Genomic DNA, 20,833 nt, shown 5'->3' with positions numbered 1-20,833 from the left:
ACACACACACACGCACACACACTCACCCATTTCCTGATAGAAGTATCCATTCTTGGCCATGACCGAGGAAGGAGCCTCTGTAATTAAAAAAATAAATAAATAAAAACATGATAATTACACACACCTCAATATTAAAAAAAAATTGTTACACAAATTGATTAATATGCATAGATGATATCTGACATCATTCCAATGAATTTTGTTTGATATAATTCATATAAAATGACCACAATATACAATAATAAATTATACAATTTATCACAATTTATAACAGTTTAACCTCAGGTAACAGTTTGTAAACAAGAAATTAATATCGAGTAGCTGATATTTCCCTCACAGTATTACGGACAAATTTTGCTCCGTCAGCAAACACAGATGTTCTTGCAACACACAGCGTGAATCACAGCCTGTAGTAAGTGCAGTAACGGTTTCGGTGTAACGAACCAGTGCTAGAATTGGTATTTTATGCAGTGAACACAATCAAGCGGAGTGATACAAACGGTGAAACCTACCAGTCCTGTTTTAGTAAATATCAACACTTGTGGAATGCTGCTTACCTGTGTATAATTCAGAATAATGATCCAGTTTACAATTACAAAGCATTCGATATTTAAAAAGTCACAGAATGGCACAACAAAACTTTTTTTTGTGATTGTTGTGGCCAAAAATTCACAACTTTTTTTTCCCGGAAAACTACTTTAATTGGCTAAACTGCAGTTGCACATTGTTGTACACGCCATTTCCCAGTCATGTTTGTTGGTAAATGAGACCTTTTAGCTCTACCCATGTTTGACATCCATGAATCAAAGAAAGCTTTGACCGAATGCACGTTGTGATGATCGGCCCAAATCTGCTGAAAACCGACGGTAATTTCGAAAAAATCGCAAGCTCCTCTGAATATTGCGGTGTTTGCTTGATTTCGCGTTCATTTCTGTGATCGCAAAATCGTGAAACCTTGCCGGGACTGACAAAAAAAACTCTGTTACATTTAATTAATAATACTTAATTATTTCTTTTGTTTGTTTGGGTTTTTTTACCTGTCGTATTTGACCGTTAAACAGCATAAGTAGTATGATGTGTGGCCTCCAGCCACAACTCCTGCTGAATGGCAAATTAGATGTTTACATTGCTGCATGTGGGCGCGCAAACCCACACACTTATAGACACACCTTGTTATACACCTGAAACAAGCAGAACTAAAGCTGGACTGTAAAAAAAGAATATACACACACACACACACACACACACACACACACCAGTGAATTGAAATGTACATGCACAAACAGACAAACCCCACACACATTTCCACACCTGTGCCCTATATTCATTTGGTGCTGCTTAAGGGGATATTTATGAGGTGAAGTCAGCCGTGACTGAGGTTTCTCTCCCTCCAATTTCTAACTCCCTAATTGTCAGGCATGTCTTTTCCAGCTCCTTCTGTCTCTCTCCATATAAACAGAAAGACACGTTCCCCGAAACATGCTCACCGTGCCTCAACACACACACACACACACACACACACACACACCCTGCTATATAACTATGTATCAAAAACACTTATGGGCATACACAAATTACCTTGCCATTTCTCTAGTACAGCGGTTCTGCTGCTGCTCGGGGTTAAGTGCCTCTCTTACAGGCGCAACGCCAGTGCCAAGTGGAAAGGCAAGGGCGATAAAACCATCATGTACATGGTCCAAATCCCCCGGAGTTCCAGCATGGACTTGAACCAGCAACTCCTGATGGTTAACAGCAAACCTCCATCAGGATCATGATGCCTGTGGGAAGGCTACCTTTTGGTAGTGCAACCACAAATGCCTTTAAATGAAAGGCTTACAAGACCACAGCCACACACACACACACACACACACACAAAAGTGTTACTGACGTTAACCTCTGTTATGGCCTTCATATGTAAACTTGGACAAAATATCGGTTATGTTTCGACTGAGTGATATTTAAAAGCATCATTAACATAAATCCTGCTATTTCTGGCAGAAACTTTTGTAAACATCACATCATGGAAGTCTCTTTTTGGCAGCTCCTGTCACATATCATCCTTATTACCACTCATAAAAAAATGCACAATAAACACACATCCTTTAACTGTTCCGAGTAATTAAAACACACACACACACACACACACACACACACACATCAGACCACTGATATGACGCATGCCTATTGATCACTTATAATCACGGAACCTCCGGCACTAAAACCGAATAATGAAAAACAAACATCAGGTCCTGCCACGGAATAATAATTTCCCTCCGTTTCATCATGCACGCTCGGTGATGTCAGGCTAAAGGTGATATGATTTGTATTTGCCACACTGCAGACTACAGCTGGTCCAGCGAATGTCCTATCAGGCTGTCAGTGTTTTATTTCCTAAACCCAACGTCACATACGCAACGTTAGTAAATGGCGAGACGCTGCAGATGTTAAAGACTGGAAAGGTTTTTAAGTCTGAATGAATCTGGTTGTTTATCGCCCAGTTCACACTGCACCGACAGACGCCGACCAACGGCAACAGACACTTTTGTCGAATTTTGCCGGGTCAGTGTGTTGACCCTGTCGGCGTCTGTTTTCAACGTGTTCAATCGGCATTCGTCGGGTTGTGGAATGTCTGAGCAACAGGTATGATTTTCCAACAAACTGACGCAATCCGCCCTGGGAACGAACCGTTGCCACGACGATGAGGCAAGCATCCCTGAACACTCCAGAGTTACACACGTGTGCTAGGTACTAGAAGTGGACACAGACATATTCTTTGCAAAAAGCTAATTATGTATTGATGGGTTATTTAAACAACACTGTTTATTTTGAACCCTAGTGAGGATCATCTACTCTCGTGCTTTGGTTTGAATCGAGATTGTCCGCTAACCGTATGCCATTTTCTGTATTCTGTTTCGTGAAGTAAGAAGCGAAATCGCTTGGGATTTTACAGATGAGACAAAGATTATTACCTGTTGCCAAGAAGCAAAGCGTAATCGTTAGGCGATCACCGGGTGAAGTACTGCCTTGAAAATTTGTAGTTTGCCTCGGAATGATTAGTGTCACCATCTGAAGTAGCTGTTGAAACTGCTTCGGGGCACAAAATTATGAACGTGCCGCACATCCTCTGTAAGTGTAACGTAAGTGAGTGTCCTGTCTCTCACATCGCAACAACCAAGGCATCACCTACAACGTCATTCTTTTCACTCTTCATTGTTTTAAGGCGAAGAATGACGTGTAAACGCACTACTAAGAGTAACATTTTGACTGTGGTAAAAAGATCATCCATTTTTATGCTGGTGTCCGTTTAGGCAGCGTGAACATGACATCTGAGTTTCCCAGCATTCTAAATCCAACGGGCAACTTTGAAAAGTTGGTGATTGTCTGCGTTGGCCGGAGTCTGTCGGTGCAGCGTGAACTAGGCTTATTACGGGATAACCGCTCATATTGTCCCGAGGTCATTACATAATCTTGGGTTCACTCTAGCATTTATAACTGAACGCCTGCTTGACATGTTTACTGAATATCTGTTTCTTGCCAGATTTTATGACCTTTATCACCCAAAAAGGCCAGAGATAGTGTAAACATAGTTCCATGAGCTGAGCTTCACATTGAGTGACAGTTATGGTGGAGAGGAACCTGCTCATAGGTCAGACTAGAAGGTCACCATCCTCACAGGAGAATGAGCAGACAACTCTGACTCGGAAACAGGGTGGCATCTGGAAGTCCCACTATACATGCACACGCATAAATTGAAATATTTTTTTTTTGCACAGGTGCAAGTGCAACTCGGACTAAAGATGCTCGTGTACTGATGGTTTAGTTCGATATAAGCCATTTTGTCAGGTTTTTGCTTTTTCTGGGGTCAGAAATGTGCTGAAATTGTGGGTGGGGCAGCGAAACGGCAGTGTGAAAGTCAAAAAAATTTTCAAACCTACCGTACTGCAGGCCAATATTGCGCTAATGTTATCGCCTCGGAAACATCTTCGAGGTGCAAATGTGAGGCCGAGCAAAATTCTGTTGTTTTTTTACAACCTGATTTTGTGGATCTACTCTTTTTATGTCGCCAGTCTTTAATAATAATAAGCTTTTTCCCCAAATACTAACTAATAACACACGGCAGACGGTGCTGAAAATAATGCACACCGGGGGGGACTGATGCGGCACAATGTGCAAGCAACCATGCTGTGGTATAAAAAAATAATAAAAAATTCAAATCAATATGAATTTTTTATATTAGACTATTTGTTTACTTATCAAACACAGAGACGTGTTCTAATGTAATTGTTCAATGAAGCCGCTGGATGCAGCAGCGTCGCTGTTACCATTACACCACACAGCACAGCACAAAACTGTTTTCAAGCTCAACAATGAAGCCATTTTAAACACACACACACACACAACAGATCGACAGACTTCACTTGCAACAGGCTTCTTGCTTAGATAACCAGAAGGCAAACTGAGCCATCAGACTAAACACAGAAAAAAGGTTTGTCGTTTCGCACCAAGTTCATGTAAACACAAGTGATAGAAAACACGGCCGCACTCTCTCTCTCTCTCTCTCTCTCTCTCTCTCTCTCACACACACACACACAATTTTTTAAATAAATGGAGAGAGAGGAGTCAAAAAGAGCTAAATCTAAATCTGATAGTTTCGCGCTAAACAGTAAACACATGCTGAAATGCAGCACATGGTACGCTCTCATACCTTTCATAGAAGAACATCAAGGAGATGTTTGATGAGCAAAACTGTTAATGTTATAGCAGCATGTTACAACAAGGGCTGGATATTTTTTCAGATGTAGTAGTAAAAATAATATGTGCAAAGATGTCCACAAACTTCAAGCATCTTGTGCTTTTATTCGAAACAAATTCCTTTCTGTTCCAATCATACCACAGCGCAGCTGAATGGTCGAATCTGATTGGTCAGAAAGTGTGCATTATTTTTGCATGACGGCACGGCTCGGACAGTTCTGGCTGTAACATCAACGATAGGCGGATAGTGACGTGCTTGTTCAAATGCGTTATTGTTTCTATAGTAACAGCTCATACACAGGGACTTGTATGGTGGACACTCACATAATTGGAGAAATTGGATTTTGCATAACACTTATCCTACCCAGGTGGAGCCTGGAGCCTATCCCAAGAACTCGGGGCACAAGACAGAGGACACCCCTGGACAGGGTGCCAACGCATCGCATGGCACAATCGCACACACACTCACATGCTACAGACAATTTAGAAATGCCAATCAGCCTACAGCGCATGTCTTTGGACTGGGGAGGAAACCGGTGTATCCGGAGGAAACCCCTGAAGCAAGGGGAGAATATGCAAACTCCACACACACGCGGTGGAGACGGTATTTGAACCCCCATTCCTGGAGGTGCAAGGCAAACACGCATAGCACTAAACAAACGTGCCTCCTAAATTCCATTCCTTAGTAATGTACATCGGTTGTTGTTATAGTAACAGTGAATAAAAATGAGATTAATCCTAGAGAAATTCAGTAGAGTCACAAAATGTTAACTGTTAAGATGTTCCTCACAGTTTTATTTCAGCCGTTACTATGTGTGGCAGTCTGGGAAAACCTGTCAAATATCACTGTGCTGGAATTCTGGCAAACCTTTGGGGGTTTTGATCAAAATTAGAGTTGTTGATTTTTTTTTTGCCTATACTATACCTTGATATTGCTGCTTTAAGAAAACAACTATATTTTCTCAGCATGATGCAGAAATGTTTTATTTACCTGTCTAGGCTTTCTACAAAGCTTACATTCAGTAAATAACAAGCCAGATGCACAAATACAGCTATAAAAACAGCAGTAGATTAAGAATATGTTTTTACAACGATCATTTTATAGTTGTGCAGTAGTACTATTTATTTCGTATTTGTATATTGTGTTTATTACATGTTGAATGAAAATTCAAACGATATAGATCACTTGTGATACTGCATGAATATTGGTGCCATTCAGTGGAATTGTAAGGGAATCTTTAAATACAGTTTTCTCCCTTTAATATGTTTATTGGTAACAAGACTTGAAACTTTACTTGCGATTGAGAAATGTGCAATAGTGAAAATAAAAAAGTTATCAGTCCAGGAATGTCTGTAGTTTTCAGAACTGCATATAGTAAGGTCAACATTTTCAAACAAACAAGTCGGGTTTGTTCGCAAGGTTACCACCATGGCCACGCAGACCGACGGTGTGATCCTGCACATCATTTTTATGTTTGTGGGGTTTTTTTGTACAGAAATAGGGTAGGACAATTACATTCAATCAGTGATAATCCTTAGCATTCAATGGCAAAATGAATGCTTCACCTTTGTAATAAAACCTGTACATTCAGCCTGGCCTAGATTTGGAGAAACAGGAACACAAGCAGTTCCTGTCAGTCTTTCGGTGTACCAGCTGTCCCTCTCGTTCAAAGGGGTGGCAGAGAGAAGCAATGTGTTCTGTATGCGGTACAGGCTAAGGCGTTATGTGCTGCAGTTCCAACTCACCCGTAGTCCCTGCAGCTTTCCCTCAGGCCTTGAGAGTTCTCCGCTTACTCCACCTAAAATGACCTTTCACTGGAACCTGGGTTGCTGCCTGAGGCTCTGTGCACTGTGTAATCATCTCTCAGAAACCCGCAATTCAAATACTTCAGGTAATGAGTGTTGTTCTGGTGCCATTGTTCTCTATGCAAGAAAAAAAAAGCGGCGCGCATACAGGCTGCAGGAAGTAGGTACAACTAGAATACCTGATGGAGGAAGTGGTACTGTGGCGGCTTCAGCGTTAAATCACTCGGCCAGGATGAGCGTGACATTGCAGCCATCACGTTTCCTGATCTGGGATTATTGTACAGCAAATGGGCTGCAGAGCTCACATCTCACTGTACTACACAACACAACTAATTCATCTTCACCATTCTTCATTCCACTGTGGAGAATGCAATCAGACACAGATAAGCTACCTCGTTCTCTTCCCTGTTCCAGATTTTTCAATGCATTGTTTAGTCACATACACAGTAAACTGCACAGACACTCCATGATCAAAGCCAGATCAGAAGAGAGAGTGAGTGAGTGAGCGAGAGAGAGAGAGAGAGAGAGAGCGAGAGTCTCTGATTGTATTGTAAATTCTACTCAAGTCAAAACTGCAACTCAAAAGCATTCCTTCACAGTATGTGAAATGTCCTGTGTATGTCTTTATATTCGGATGGATAACAATGAGGGAGAATACTAAACTGTGTACTTTGTGTCTTCACACTGTGGGCAGGTATGGTAGGGATGCCTTTCGTGCTGCATTACTCACACAGGACAAGCTTTTTTTACAAACAGGAAGTGAGAACTCACAAAGCAGATCATTTTGTGTGCGTGTGTGGTGAGTTTCTAGATGCTAAACCCATGTGCTCATATGTCTCTCTATGTGTTATACTGATAAGCTCGATTGTGGCATGATTGGGTGTTGAACATTTTCAGTAGTTTTTCAGATAGACGTGAGAACAAAGTTGATGCTTCAGAAAGCTCAGTCTTTAGATTACACACACACACACGCAATCATTTCAACATGAAAAACTACGGGAAACGGAAAAGGGGACAATGAGAGAGAGACTTTAAGGGACTTGGGTTAAAACCAGTCGCCCCATCATTGAGCAATCATCATATGTGTGGTTTGCATGCTTCTAAACCACAAGTCCATTTGCATATCGTTTGATGCTTGGTTTCCTCCTGCAGACCCAACTGAAACGAGAAGCACTACATACAAAATGTCTCTGCCTCATAATCTCTCTCTGCGTCTCTGACAGTACTGAACATACGAGATGAACGCAGGAGGGCCAGGCATGTGCAGAACCATACACACGCTCTTTGTCTCTGACAATAATAATGAAAATTTACAGCTCCAGGCTTAACATCCACGAACGAATGAGAAACAAGAGAGGCAAAGACAAAGAGAATGAGAGAATGACAGGGCTAAAGGCGGAATGCGCAGCTGGAGTTATGTACAAGCATTTGTGCACTTAACAGTTTTCAGTCTAAGATTATCATCTCTCTCTCTCTCTCTCTCTCTCTCATTAGAGATGTTGTGCAGGTTCTATGCAGTGAAGACTATAAGCTTCTATAAGCTATCACAGCTGCTCTGAGTACAAAGACATGCTAGAATACACAGTGCGCACAAATACTGCTGCAGCACTGCTATTGTATAAATCACCATTAGAACTGCATTATGAACTAGCCTGCCACATGAGCAAAAAGTAGTATGGATTACATACCACAAAAACACATATAAAGTGTTTTTAAATATTACACATGTACAGAAAACTCCCATAGTCCAGTTGGTGATGTAGTTGTTGGGGCAGGATGGAGTTGTTAAAAAAAAAAAAAATAATAATAATAATAATTTAAAACAAAAATTTATTTTCTTTTAAAATGTACAGCTTTATTTTGTTTGGGTTTTATTTATTCACATATTCTCCCCAACTTGGTCTTGCTAATTCTCACCCTCTAGCTTAACCACCCCCAAAACCCATCCTGCCCCAACAACCACATCTACCAACTTCCGATCAAAAGTCCAACGTCTCAACCACGGAACTACCTTTGCCCAGGAGGAAAGTGCTATCTGACCTCACCCGCATACCTGAGAGTACTCTTGTGGTCATCTCTTGTGGACTCTCCTCTTCAACTCACCCCATAGCTTTAAGTCAGGGGAGTGTAAGGGCCATGTCAAAAGCTTGATTCTGTGGTCACTTTCATAGGTCCACATCATCACAGATCCTCCACCACTTAACAGTATGGATTAGGTTCTTCCTGGGGGGAAAAAAATCCTTATTTTTTTGCACCAAAACCCACCTTGAGCATTGCCTAAAATCTGTCTCATCTGACCACAGAACCCGGTTCCAGTCAAAGTTCCATTAGCATCTAGTGAACTTAAATTTGTGGTTAGATGAAAGAAGCTCTTTCTCCTGGCACACCATCCAAAGAGTTTGTTGGCGCGGAGGTGGCGTCTAATTGTAGATTTGGAGATTTCATGAAGCCAAAATGTTACCATCTTCTGCAGATCTCCAACTGTGACCCTTGCAGCGATTTTTGCCTCATTACCTATCCTCTTATGTGCGCATGGGGGCAAAGAAACACTTACATCCTCTTCCATGCAGGTTCATTATGGCTCTTGTTGTTTTAAACTTAATTAACAGTGAATATGAGCATTTCAGGCATGTAGGCAGGTATTTTTATAGCCATTGCCTGATTTATGAAGGTCAATACACTTTCATGTATGCATTATATAAGCTTCTCCATGTTGATGAATGAAGGAACATTTTCCTAATCTCATTATAACCACTAAGACTTTCTTAGGGCTTTCTTTAACCTTTTTGCCAATTTTTACCAAGGGTGCCTTTAATTATGTAACTATTTGACTTGTTAGCCATTATTTTGACTATTGGTTCATCAAGAATTAGTTGGACAGTTAACCAAAGATCTTTTCCTCAGAACCTTTTCTGAAAGAGAAACCCATACTGCAGTGTTTCACACACATTCTTTAAGGCCAACCAAAAAAAAAAAAAAAATCACATTTAGGATACCAGAGGGAACCATTTTCTATAAGCGAGTTTATGCCTGTACTGACATCCTGTAGGGCTGTTCAAGAAATCCATATTTAAAAAGGTGTGCTGCACATTATACTACAAATTATATACATAATACACTTCTGGGGCGCACGGTGGCTTAGTGGTTAGCACGTTCACCTCACACTGTGGTGTGTGCGGAGTTTGCATGTTCTCCCCGTGCTGCGGGGATTTCCTCCAGGTACTCCGGTTTCCTCCCCCAGTCTAAACATATGCATGGTAGGCTGATTGGCATGTCCAAAGTGTCCGTAGTGTATGAATGGGTGTGTGAATGTTTATGTGACTGTGCCATGCGATGGATTGGCACCCTGTCCAGGGTGTACCCCGCCTCGTGCCCGATGCTCCCTGGGATAGACCCCAGGTTTCCCCGTGACCCTGAAAAGGATTAAGTGGTATAGAAGATGGATGGAATACACTTCTGGGAAACATTCTAAATCTGCTCAGATCCTGAACTGTTGTGTCCGATTCTCAGAAATAAACTCTCTTAGGTACTGATCCGTTAACTACTGATAATTAATTAAGCATTGGCCTAATATATATAAACAAATAAAGATGGTATATTTAATCATGCTCATCTTTTGTGTTTCTCCATGTTGAATTGGTTGAAAAGGCTTACACTGCTTGTAATGTGGCACATAGTGTGGTATTTATTTGAATAATATTTGATCTTATTTTGTCAAGTTCGATGGCACAACACCTTAAGTGTCCTGTTTACTTCCTTAACATTCTACCGAACTGTTCTTGTAACATGCTACACTTCAGTCAACTTCAGCAAGAACTTGCACCATTCCAGTATGACTTCTCTAATGACATCTCTAATGTTCTGCACAACAGTTTGAAGAATATTTTATTGCTGCTTTAGAGCTTCACAAAGCACTTTTGCTGTCTCATAATATGCCCAGTGGGAATCCTGTGGGAGACAATTGCTGCATTGGTAATTTCATCATTTTTAAGTTAAAAGCACTGCTAAACAACATGCAATAAATTATATTTTAAAACCATGCTTTAAAAAATACTGCCATATTCTTTTAAACTAGGGCTCTTGCTTTAACATTATCAGATCTATGACTCCTTGACTTTAGGACACCTGGACTGACCTTTATTGAGGTCTAAACACACAATAATCTTACTGCCTCTCAATGGTAGAACATGTTTATTTCTACCCCTAACTAGAGCTGGGGACCAAAATCGGAACCCTAACTGCCCCAACTGAAGCGTTTTGGTTCTACCGATTCAGACAGGTGCTCAGAGAGTGAAAAGACAGCACATGAACATGTTATAGAGGTCTAAAGCCTGGCTGTGCTTCGTAAAAGTAGATGAAAACAGTTCCCGGTGCAATAAATACCTTAGCCTAGTAGTTGCAATTTGAAGTAATAACGCAAACCTGATGAAACATTTGATTAAACATGGGATTCATTTCCGTCAAGAAAATTGCAGAGTTTCTGCTCCATGAAAAGCAGCACTGCTCCGTCACCACTGGAGACTGGAGAATCTGAACGAAACACCCAAACACGGAAATGTTTTCAGTGAGGAAATATCAGCAGGTAAGTTAGCAGTTTATCCCCATCAGCTTTCTGAGTTTTGTGTACACAAACACATTTGGATTCAGCAGCTAGTACCTAAACTAGCATCTATTAGCTATCTAGTGGTCATCAGCTGCCGTATCAAACAGTATGAATGCTTACTAATATAATCACAGTTTTCATAAATGAGGCCTATTAACTACAATGTTTTGATTTCATGTTGTAGGAGCACTGACGGGGCTAGGGCCAAGTCTTCTCAAGCTACACTAAATAAGAAAAAGCAAGAACGGCAGTTGAGTGTAGGCAGAAATGCCACAGCAATAAACAAATTTTATATTTAATGACATATCATATCATAATAGCAGTATAGGCTATATGATCAACAGCGGATTCAATACCATCTGCTTTGTTTATTTTCAGAATTAGAACAAAGGTATCAAAAACAGTATTATTTTATTTTCTGTATCAAATTGAAAGGTATCAACATTTTTCAATGGATACCCAGCCCTACACCTTAAGACTCATCTCTTCAGGTTGCACCATTGTTTTTCTCCATTTTCTCCCCAATTTGGTCACCTGCCAGTTCCCACCCACCATCCAGTTCTCCCCAATCATATGACAGCTACCAATCGGGGAGGGTGAAGGCTAACACATGCTTCCTCCGAGACATGTGAAGCAATCTTTTCAAACTGCTGCTCATGCTACACCAGAATGCTTAATCAGTTTCATCACTTGAGAGCCCAGGCTGCACAATAATTAAATTATATGAATTTTTATACTCAGAGGTAGGAAGAAGTCCCACATAACCTCCTAAACTGCAACTTACACTATATGGCCAAACGTTTGTGGACACCTGACCATCACACCTATATGTGGGCCTTCAACAAACTACTGCCACAAAGTTGGAAACACACAATGGACACTATGCACGGCCTACAGCATACGTACTTCTATGTAGAAGCTCAACAACAATCACAGCTATATTCCTTGGACTTACCTATTGTTATGAAAGGGAATTTGGCCTGTGTGTTACCTTATGGCCAGACTGGTTGGAGCTGACAGAAAAATTACAGTAACTCAGATAACCACTCTGTACAATCGTGATGAGCAGAAAAGCACCTCAGGATGCACAACACATCAAACCTTGAGGTGGATGAGCTACAACAGCAGAAGATCATGGCGGGTTCTACTTCTGCCTGACAAGAACAGAAAGCTGAGGCTGCAGTGGACACAGGCTCACCGAAACTGGACAGATGAAGACTGGAAAAACTTCTGATGAATTTCGATTTCTGCTGAAGCACACAGATGGTAGGGTCAGAATTTGGCACCAACAACTTGAATCCACGGACCCAACCTCTGTGTGTCACCAGCCCAGGCTGGTGGAGGTGGTGTAATGGTGTGGGGAATGTTTTCTTGGCACATTTTGGACACGGTAATACCAATAAATCACCACTTAAATGCCACAGCCTATTTGAGTATTGTTGCTGAACAAGTGCATCTTTCTTGGCCACAATTTCGCCATCTTCTAATGGGTACTTCCAGCATGTTAATGCACCATGTCACAAAGCGAAAGTCTGGTTTCATGAACATGACAATGAGTTCAATATTATTTAGTGGTCTTCCCAGTCACCAGATCTGAATCCAATACACTTTCAGGATGTGGTAGAACGGGAGATTCCCAGCATGAAAGTGCGCCAGAAAAATCTGTAGGAATTGTGTGATATAATCATGTCAACATGGACCAGAATCATAGTGGAGAGTTTCCAACATCTTGTGGAATCCATGGCATTAAGATTTGAGGCCAGTTTTGAGAGTAAAGGGAGGCACTACTCAGTATTATTATAGTGTTCCTACAGTAATAAAGTGCTTGTTGAGTGTATGAGTGTAATGGTCAGGTGTCCACAAACACTTGGCCATATAGTCTATAAACCAGTGAGAATACATTCCTCACTAAAGTTAGAATCTGAATCATTTTGGCTCGATCTACATTTCAATTCATAGCAATACAATGTGTTTATGGAAGTACTTATGGGAACATAAATGAACACACTATGCGTAGTTTTGCTTCGGGCAGTGCAAAACTGTTCAGTACAGTCTTGGCCTAATGACTATACAGATTACTTCATAGAAGCAGTGTATTGCAACAGAACACAAGCAGATTACACAGCAGCTTAAAACAAATCAAATAAGTGGTATCTGCAGAGCTGGGTTGCTGTTGTTTTTTTCTGGCCATTAGGCATTAAGCTCTCTCTCAACAAAAAGTTAATACCCTTTCTTACACATGGACACTGTCCTACAAAATAAGTGCTTCATATGGCCTTCAGTGATAAACATGCATGCACCAACCATGTGCAAGGCTTTTAAAAGAAGTACCTTTTATAGAAGATATTTATGGCTTTGATGTCACAACTCTAAATGGGTAGCGAAACGTATGGATGTAATGTAGATGATATAGATGTGTCACCAGTGCTATTGCTACATTACATCTTTTTAGCCTTCTGCAGCTGGTCCTGTTGAGATGCTCCGGTCACTACGGAGCCCAGAGAACATCGGAGAGACGAAAGAGAAAGGTGCTCCCCGCTGCACTCGACTGTCACTTGCAGCAGCCGAGAGAGAGAGAGAGAGAGAGAGACAGAGAGAAGAGAGTTTGTTGTCTAAATCTGTCTGGAGGTTTTTTGGCATCCATCTCCCCCTGACTCTGTGAATTCTTAATGAGAAAGGGAATTCCTTCTGATGACCAGTAATGACACCCTTACCCACACATGCAGGTTGTTATGGCAGTAACAGGAGGCTCTAATGAGGAACTGAGATCTCTAGAACGTTCTCTTCAGCAGACCTTTTCAAACAAAAACTAAATGCTTGTAGTGTCCATTTTGCCGTTATTTCAATGAATATAAAATACACATGTAAATACTAAGATGGTGTTAATCCTGCACTGTAAGAATGGAGAGACCATGTACAAACACACACCAACTTACAGCACAGCCGCTTGACTGGGACGATTACTGCGCTACATTCTTTGGTAGTTTGTAAAGCAGCCTGCTCAGGAGGTTGCAAATGTGGTTTACATCGTCTACTTACAAGTTTCACAAAGTACCGCACACAATTCAAAACAGGCCCTGTTTCTGCCTGAAACTGTGAGAATAGCTGCAGTACATGTAGGACTGAACGGACATTCCAGAGGATGGTAAAGGGGGGAAATAAATAAATAAATAAATAAATAAATAAATAAAAAATCCAGCCATGATTGCAATAATATAAGCTGTTTACATGACTTATTATATGCAAATTGGCTGCCTCGTCCTGAAATCGCTTCCAAGTGGTTCCCCACTCACTTCCACCATGCTCTATCAGGCCGACAGTAACACTGTCACTAGATGACCTTGAGCATGATCTACACATACCTGAACCTCTCGCTGACACGACACAGACATATACGAGTGCGTCTCGTCCATACTATAAGTCCTGTTCTCTCCTTCGTTGCCGTTCGCTCTCTGAAAACATGATTCAGAGAACGCAGTGGCATAAAACAAACAAGCAAAAAAACAACAACAACAACAAACAAACAAAAAAGGCTGCAGCTAGAAAGCAATCTGATAATTACACCGCATAGTTCTTTCTCTTAGCCAAAAGCAAGAATGCCTCCTTCAGCTGTACAATGTCTTCGCGAGCACAGCCGACACGCTGAGAGTACAGTGAAAGACTCGGTCCAGTCACTGCAGTCCCAACGTGTTTCAACACGACAGCCGTCTTTAATCAAACAGCACCAGGAAAACACAGAAACGCTGAGAGCTTCAGCGTGCCTGTGTGGTGGACGCTGCCTTTCTCTCTATCTTTCTGTCTCCCTCTCTTGCTCTCGGCTCGTGCTGCTCTGGTTTCATCTGCACTCTGCTGGGGGATTCCTGCTAATTGCTTGCACATTCCCCGTCTTCCTCTATTAAAGCCAGGTCACTGTTCCCTTTCATATTCACTGTACTGCCACGAGATAGACGACGACGGAAACAGTGAGACGGACATTGAGACGGACGTCTGTTGGAACGGCATGAGATCTGTGTACGGGATATCGGTATACTCTCTGAAGCACAGATTTGCAAATACTGTACAACAACTGCACAAGGGAGGGAAACGGGGTGACTGTAAATGAACGCGCACGATCTAATTAAGGCTGATGAAGAGCTGGTCTCAATTCACAAGATGCACGAATGCGACTATATGAGCCTATGTACATATACAATATATGTGCTTGTATATAGATGTGTGTGTGTACTCAGTGTGAGGTTTCTCCTCACACACACATGCGCAGCTTCACAATCAAAGGTTGGAATTTAGCAACACTGGCATCCTCCGACATCTTGAAGCAATCTCAACTTTGCTGGGGGGGGGGTGGGGGGGGTGGGGGGGTTTATATGCCTAAGTGTGTATTTTTGCATGTATATCTGTGTGCATGTGTGTGAAGAAGGAAGTTTATGATGTGCACTATCAGGGATGGAGTAGAAAATGCTGGCCAAAAAAACAAACAACACAACAACAACCAAAAAAAAAAAAACACAAACTGCGGTACATCCGGGATGATTTCTGCATGCTATATTTGTTCCATTACAAAGACGCAATGGCATGTTTATCTGTTTAATTTATTATGACGGCTGAGATTCTAGTACATTCCACTGTGTGATAGTCCAGCAAACATCACCCACACACACACACACCCCCACTCCACCCTCGAAGTACATACACAACACCGTTCCTTCTCTATCGTGTCCTTTTAACGTAGACAAGTGCACATTTTTAACACTTTTGAATAAAACACACTCAGTCATGGAACTACATTCAGAGCATCGAAATGAAGCACAAGAAATGAACAGGCACAGGGAAATGAAGCCCTGTGTGATCCAAACGGCAGTTCCTCTACTCACAATCACTGATTTTATGTCTTCATTGCCGATTTATAGCACACCGTAAACACACAGAGCATCCACCAAAGAGTGCCTGATTCGAATTTCCATTTACACTATTGAACAACTACAGGGTCACAAATTTGGTTAATGCAATTACCTACTTGGTTGATGACCAATTCACTAATCACACACACACACACACACACACACACACACACACACACACACGCAGCACCCCCAGAAAGACGAGATCTATTTACACTGCACCATCTGTGACTGCAAACGAGAAGTGTAAGTTTAATGAGAAAATGGTAAATAAAGGAATCCAGAGACAGACATTTCATATGTGTGTGATGAAAGACGAGCAGGCGATCATGTTGCTCGTTAGAGAAAGGCAGTCATAAAGGCAGAAGGCATTCCTCATTACATGAGCCTTCACGCATGCTAAAACATTAATCTCGTTAATCCTGTTCTCCTTTGCCATACCGCCGCTCCAAAACTCACTTCCGTCCTGCATCAGGCTGCTCGGTCCCCTTCAAGTACAGTCAAGGAGTCAAGGACAAAATCGAATTTGGTTTCCAATAGCTAGGCCCAATTCCACCCCGTGTGCGCAACATGTGCAAGGGGGGTGGGGGGTGATATGGGGGGGGGTGATTTAGGAGCGAAAAGGGATCACAAATGCAAAGTCATTTTCGAGCAAAAACAAGTGTACTGACAGACCATCAAATTAATTAGTTGATTTTGTGGAAGGGAAAAAAAAAAACCCCACATAATTTGCCTCAACTGCAAATACGTCACACGAGCAAATCAACACGAGCGTCTTTCAATCGCATAAGTTTATTCTGCTTGTTCTCGTTAACACACAATAAAATTGATGGACACATTACCCGCTTTCACTTCCTGTTGAACCTGAGGACAAAATATGCAAATACACACTAGTATGTTTGCGCGTGTGCGCAGATCGTGTGTATCTTCTCAGACAAAGTGAGTCTGTGTGTGTGTACACGATGTTCCCATTCCTATGATTTTGAAGACTGAGGAGTGTGTTTGTAAGAAAAGGTGAAAGCAAAAAATGTGTCTATTAAAACAGGAGCATGTGTTTGTGTGTGTGTGTGTGTGTGTGTGTGCGCGTGCTGCAGGATGAATAAGAGTCAACAGCAGCATCACACCTACAAAACAGCCCTAGTGTCCCAGAGCATCGTCCTGCTCCACAGGTATGTCAGGTATATCTCTGTATCGCTCCTACTCTTTCTACACCTCGCGCCACTGTTCGTGTACATGTTAGTACATAATATAATTAGTACAGTTTTGCATACGTGCTTTCATTTATGATGAAAGGGCATGATATTGTTTTTCTTCTCCCCCCCCCCTTGTTTGTTCGTCAAAGATTAACGACATAAAAAGCATTTACGGCACATTCCAGAAGACCAGCCCGAAAAGCCTGTCTGCATTCCAGTGTAACGCACCCCCAAAAAAACAGCACCAGATCTCGGGAAAAACACTCCGCAGACCTGCAGGATTTAGCAAGAAGAAAACTTAAAGCAACACACGCTCACACTCACAAACACACGATTACACACAGCTTATCTGCAGTGCAATTTTTTGCACACACAATCTTGGGGTTTGGGAACCCCTTGGATGCATTGTCGTGACAGTGCAGAAGCATGCATGTGTGTGTGTGTGTGTGTGTGTGTGTGTGCGTGCGCGTATGTGTGCGTATGTGTGTGCGTTTGCATGTGTATATGGGCATGTGTGTTTGACTGCATGTGGGGTTCTTACCGGACGGCACAAAATGAAGAACTTTGTTTGGTTCCATGACTGCTTTCTCAACCCATCATTTTCCTGTAGTCCAGTCACTAATGAGGGGAAGATCACCTATGCTCTGCTCTCCTCCTCTCTCTCTCTCCTCCTTTCTCCCCCTCTACCTCTCTCTCCCTCTCTCGCTCTTGCTCCCTCTCAGACAGATTCAGTGAGTCAGCCTCGCTCTGCCTCACCACAGCTGTGACTCTGGGTCCTAAAGCCTGCCCCTCTGTTTCCTGCTGTCTTTTGATCTACCTGCTGCCTGCAGTCATAAATCATAACTATATCACACTCCATATACTTATGCGTGCGTGTATGCTGGGAGTGAAGTCCGATTATGAGCGGCAGTGTAACGTGCGTGAAATGGAGGGTTTGGGTAGCTGTAATAATCAGTACGCTTTATAAGAAGAAGTAATTATACAAAGGATGCAACCACTGACTAAGGACAGTGAAGTGCTTGGCTTTGTAGAGAACATCTGGAGCAACCGGGGGCACAGTGGCTTAGTGGTTAGTACGTCTGCCTCACTCCTCCAGTTTTGGGGGTTTGAATCCAATATGTATGTGTGTGTGCACACGGCGTCTGCATGATCTCCCTGTGCTTCAGGGTTTCCTCTGGGCTTCCTCCCCGAGTCCAAAGACACGCATTGCAGACTTATTGGCATCTCTAAATGGTCTGCAGTGTGCAATTGTGCCCTGCGATGGGTTGGAACCCTGTCCAGTGTGTCCCCAAGTCTCCTGGGGATAGGCTCCAGGCTCCTCGCAACCCTGTGTAGGACCAGTAGTACAGAAAACGGATGGATGGATCTGGAGCAACCGCATTCTAACATTTCAGTATGTTTGCGTGTTAAGCTGTACAATCTTCCAACCACCTGTGGTTAGTTTAATTAAGAACAAACTGCTTTATAGTGAATGTGTCAGTTCCAGTTTTCTTCGGATTAGATTTTGGACCCCGGTTTTCTCTTCTAGTTTCAGAGAGTGCATCCGCAGTTCAGCTAGTCTTGATATTCAGACAGGGCTGAATATTCTGGCTGGAAGTCAGGATTTCTCCAATGTCCAGTGATTTTTCTGAGACCATCGAAGTAGTGACTCATGATTATTTGGCTGAAGTCTGAAAGTGATTCTTTAACATGGCTGAATAATTAGTAAATGTTTTTGTTTTTCCTCGACAGCAGGACAGGGAGGATATGAAGGGTCTGGTTTTTATTTTTGCCCATACTTTGAGCCTTATAAAAAAATTATTCTCTGCTCTACTCATTTACTTGGCATCAAAAGATTGTTCCACAGCACACTCCGGTTGGCTGCAAAAGAGTTTTTAGAAGCATATACCTGGAAGTGAGCGAGCGTGATGAGTGTATTCACTGGGTGGCGGAGGATGTTGATCATTTTACACATGACTGTGAGTGTTTACATAAACATCAGTGTTGGTTTGGCATTGTGGGGAGGCTACAGCCAATGTCTTGCATGTAAAAAAACTGCAATATAATTATTCACCAACCCACAACTGTGACTGCTGTCATGAAACTGATGTGTACACGCACAGCCAAAAGCATGTGGACACCTGATCAATCACACTCACGTGTGCTTTTGGAACAATACCATTCCAATTGAGTCCCCATTTGCTGTTATATAACCTCCACTCTTCTGGGAATGCTTTGCACTAGGTTTTAGAGCGTGGCTGTGGGGATTTGCCCATTCAGCCAGGAGACCATTAGTGAGGTCAGGCACTGATGCTGGGTGAGGAGGCCTGGAGCGCCGTCCACTTCATCCAACACAAAGGTTGAGGTCAGGGCTCCATGCAAGCCACTCGAGTTCTTCTACTCCAACCTCAGCAAACCATGTCTTCATGGACCTCACTTTTTTTGCGCACAGGTTTGGAAACAGGTTTGGACCGCTTAGTTCCAATGAAGGGAAATTGTAACGCTACAGCATACGAAGACGTCCTATAGAATAGTGTGCTTCCACCTTTGCGGCAACAGTTTGCTGAAGGTCCATGCATGGCTGTGATGGTCAGGTGTCCACAAACTTTTGTTGTATATAGAATGGTATGGCCATATAGTATATATTAGAGCCTGTAGCCAGACAGGAAGCTTCTCAGCTCTTCTCCCGTCCACCCACGAGCATCCACTAGTCTCAGTCTGTGCCAGCACGGGTCGACTACGATTAAACAATCTCGCCTGGATGGAACACTTGAATCTGAAACTCCTCGAAAAAGGAATATAAGTGGTAGAATTAAGCTTCATAATTCCTAAAAGTATTGACTTCAAGGTCATGTGAGGAAATTTTGCCAACTTTCAAATATGTTCCAACATACAGCATACAGGTGCATCTCAAAAAAATTGAATATCGTGGAAAAGTTCGTTTTTTTCCCTATAATTTAATTCAAAAAGTGGAACTTTCATATATTCTAGATTCATTACACATAAAATGAAATGCAAAATTGACTTTCATCTTCCCCATGATTGTGGTTGTGTACTGAACCAGACTGAGAGATTAAAGGCTCGGGAAACCTTTGCAGGTGTTTTGAGTTAATTAGCTGATTAGAGCTATTCACAGGGTCGACATTTCTGTATTATAAATTCTTTATTTGAATATTTTGAGATACTGGATTTTTGATTTCCATGAGCTTTAAGCCATAATCATCAAGATTTTAAAAAATATATATATATTTTTAAAGATGTGGAATATTTCACTTTATGTATAATTAATCTAGAATATATGAACGTTCCACTTTCTGAATTAAATTATGGAACAAAAAATTACTTCAAACAATATAAAATTTTTTGGAGATGCATCTGTGCACATGCATATCATAAAAAAAAGAAATGACCTTTTGTTTTTTTGTTTTTTAGGAGGACTGCAGTAGTATCTCGATGTATACATATTAGTCAGTAAGAATTCAGCGAGGGTTCGTGGAGGTTTATGGCATATAAATGGTCAAGTCATTGATGTACAGGATGCCAGAGGCGCTCTGAGAGAAAACTCACCTTCAACTGTGACCTTGCCATTGTCTGTGACTTGG

At 41.8% G+C, this 20,833-nt stretch overlaps 1 protein-coding gene across 4 annotated transcripts in view; it reads right to left on the bottom strand.

Annotated features, from left to right (window-relative positions):
- slc4a11 (solute carrier family 4 member 11) overlaps positions 1 to 20,833 on the bottom strand; it is a 74,289-nt gene that overhangs the window by 37,217 nt on the left and 16,239 nt on the right. For 2 of the 4 annotated variants that reach the window (XM_053679634.1, XM_053679635.1), the window contains exon 3: positions 27 to 77. In XM_053679634.1, coding sequence (XP_053535609.1) covers positions 27 to 77 — 51 coding nt within the window. Of the gene's footprint in view, positions 1 to 26; positions 78 to 6,498; positions 6,699 to 17,793; positions 18,026 to 20,833 lie in introns of those variants that run through there. The other 2 variants (XM_053679636.1, XM_053679637.1) reach the window with 2 other exon arrangements.

Source organism: Ictalurus punctatus, chromosome 3, assembly GCF_001660625.3.
Source record: "Ictalurus punctatus breed USDA103 chromosome 3, Coco_2.0, whole genome shotgun sequence".
Classification (NCBI taxonomy): Eukaryota; Metazoa; Chordata; class Actinopteri; order Siluriformes; family Ictaluridae; genus Ictalurus; species Ictalurus punctatus.
The sequence above is the reverse complement of the archived record's forward strand: the minus strand, read 5'-3'. Positions and strand labels throughout refer to the sequence as shown.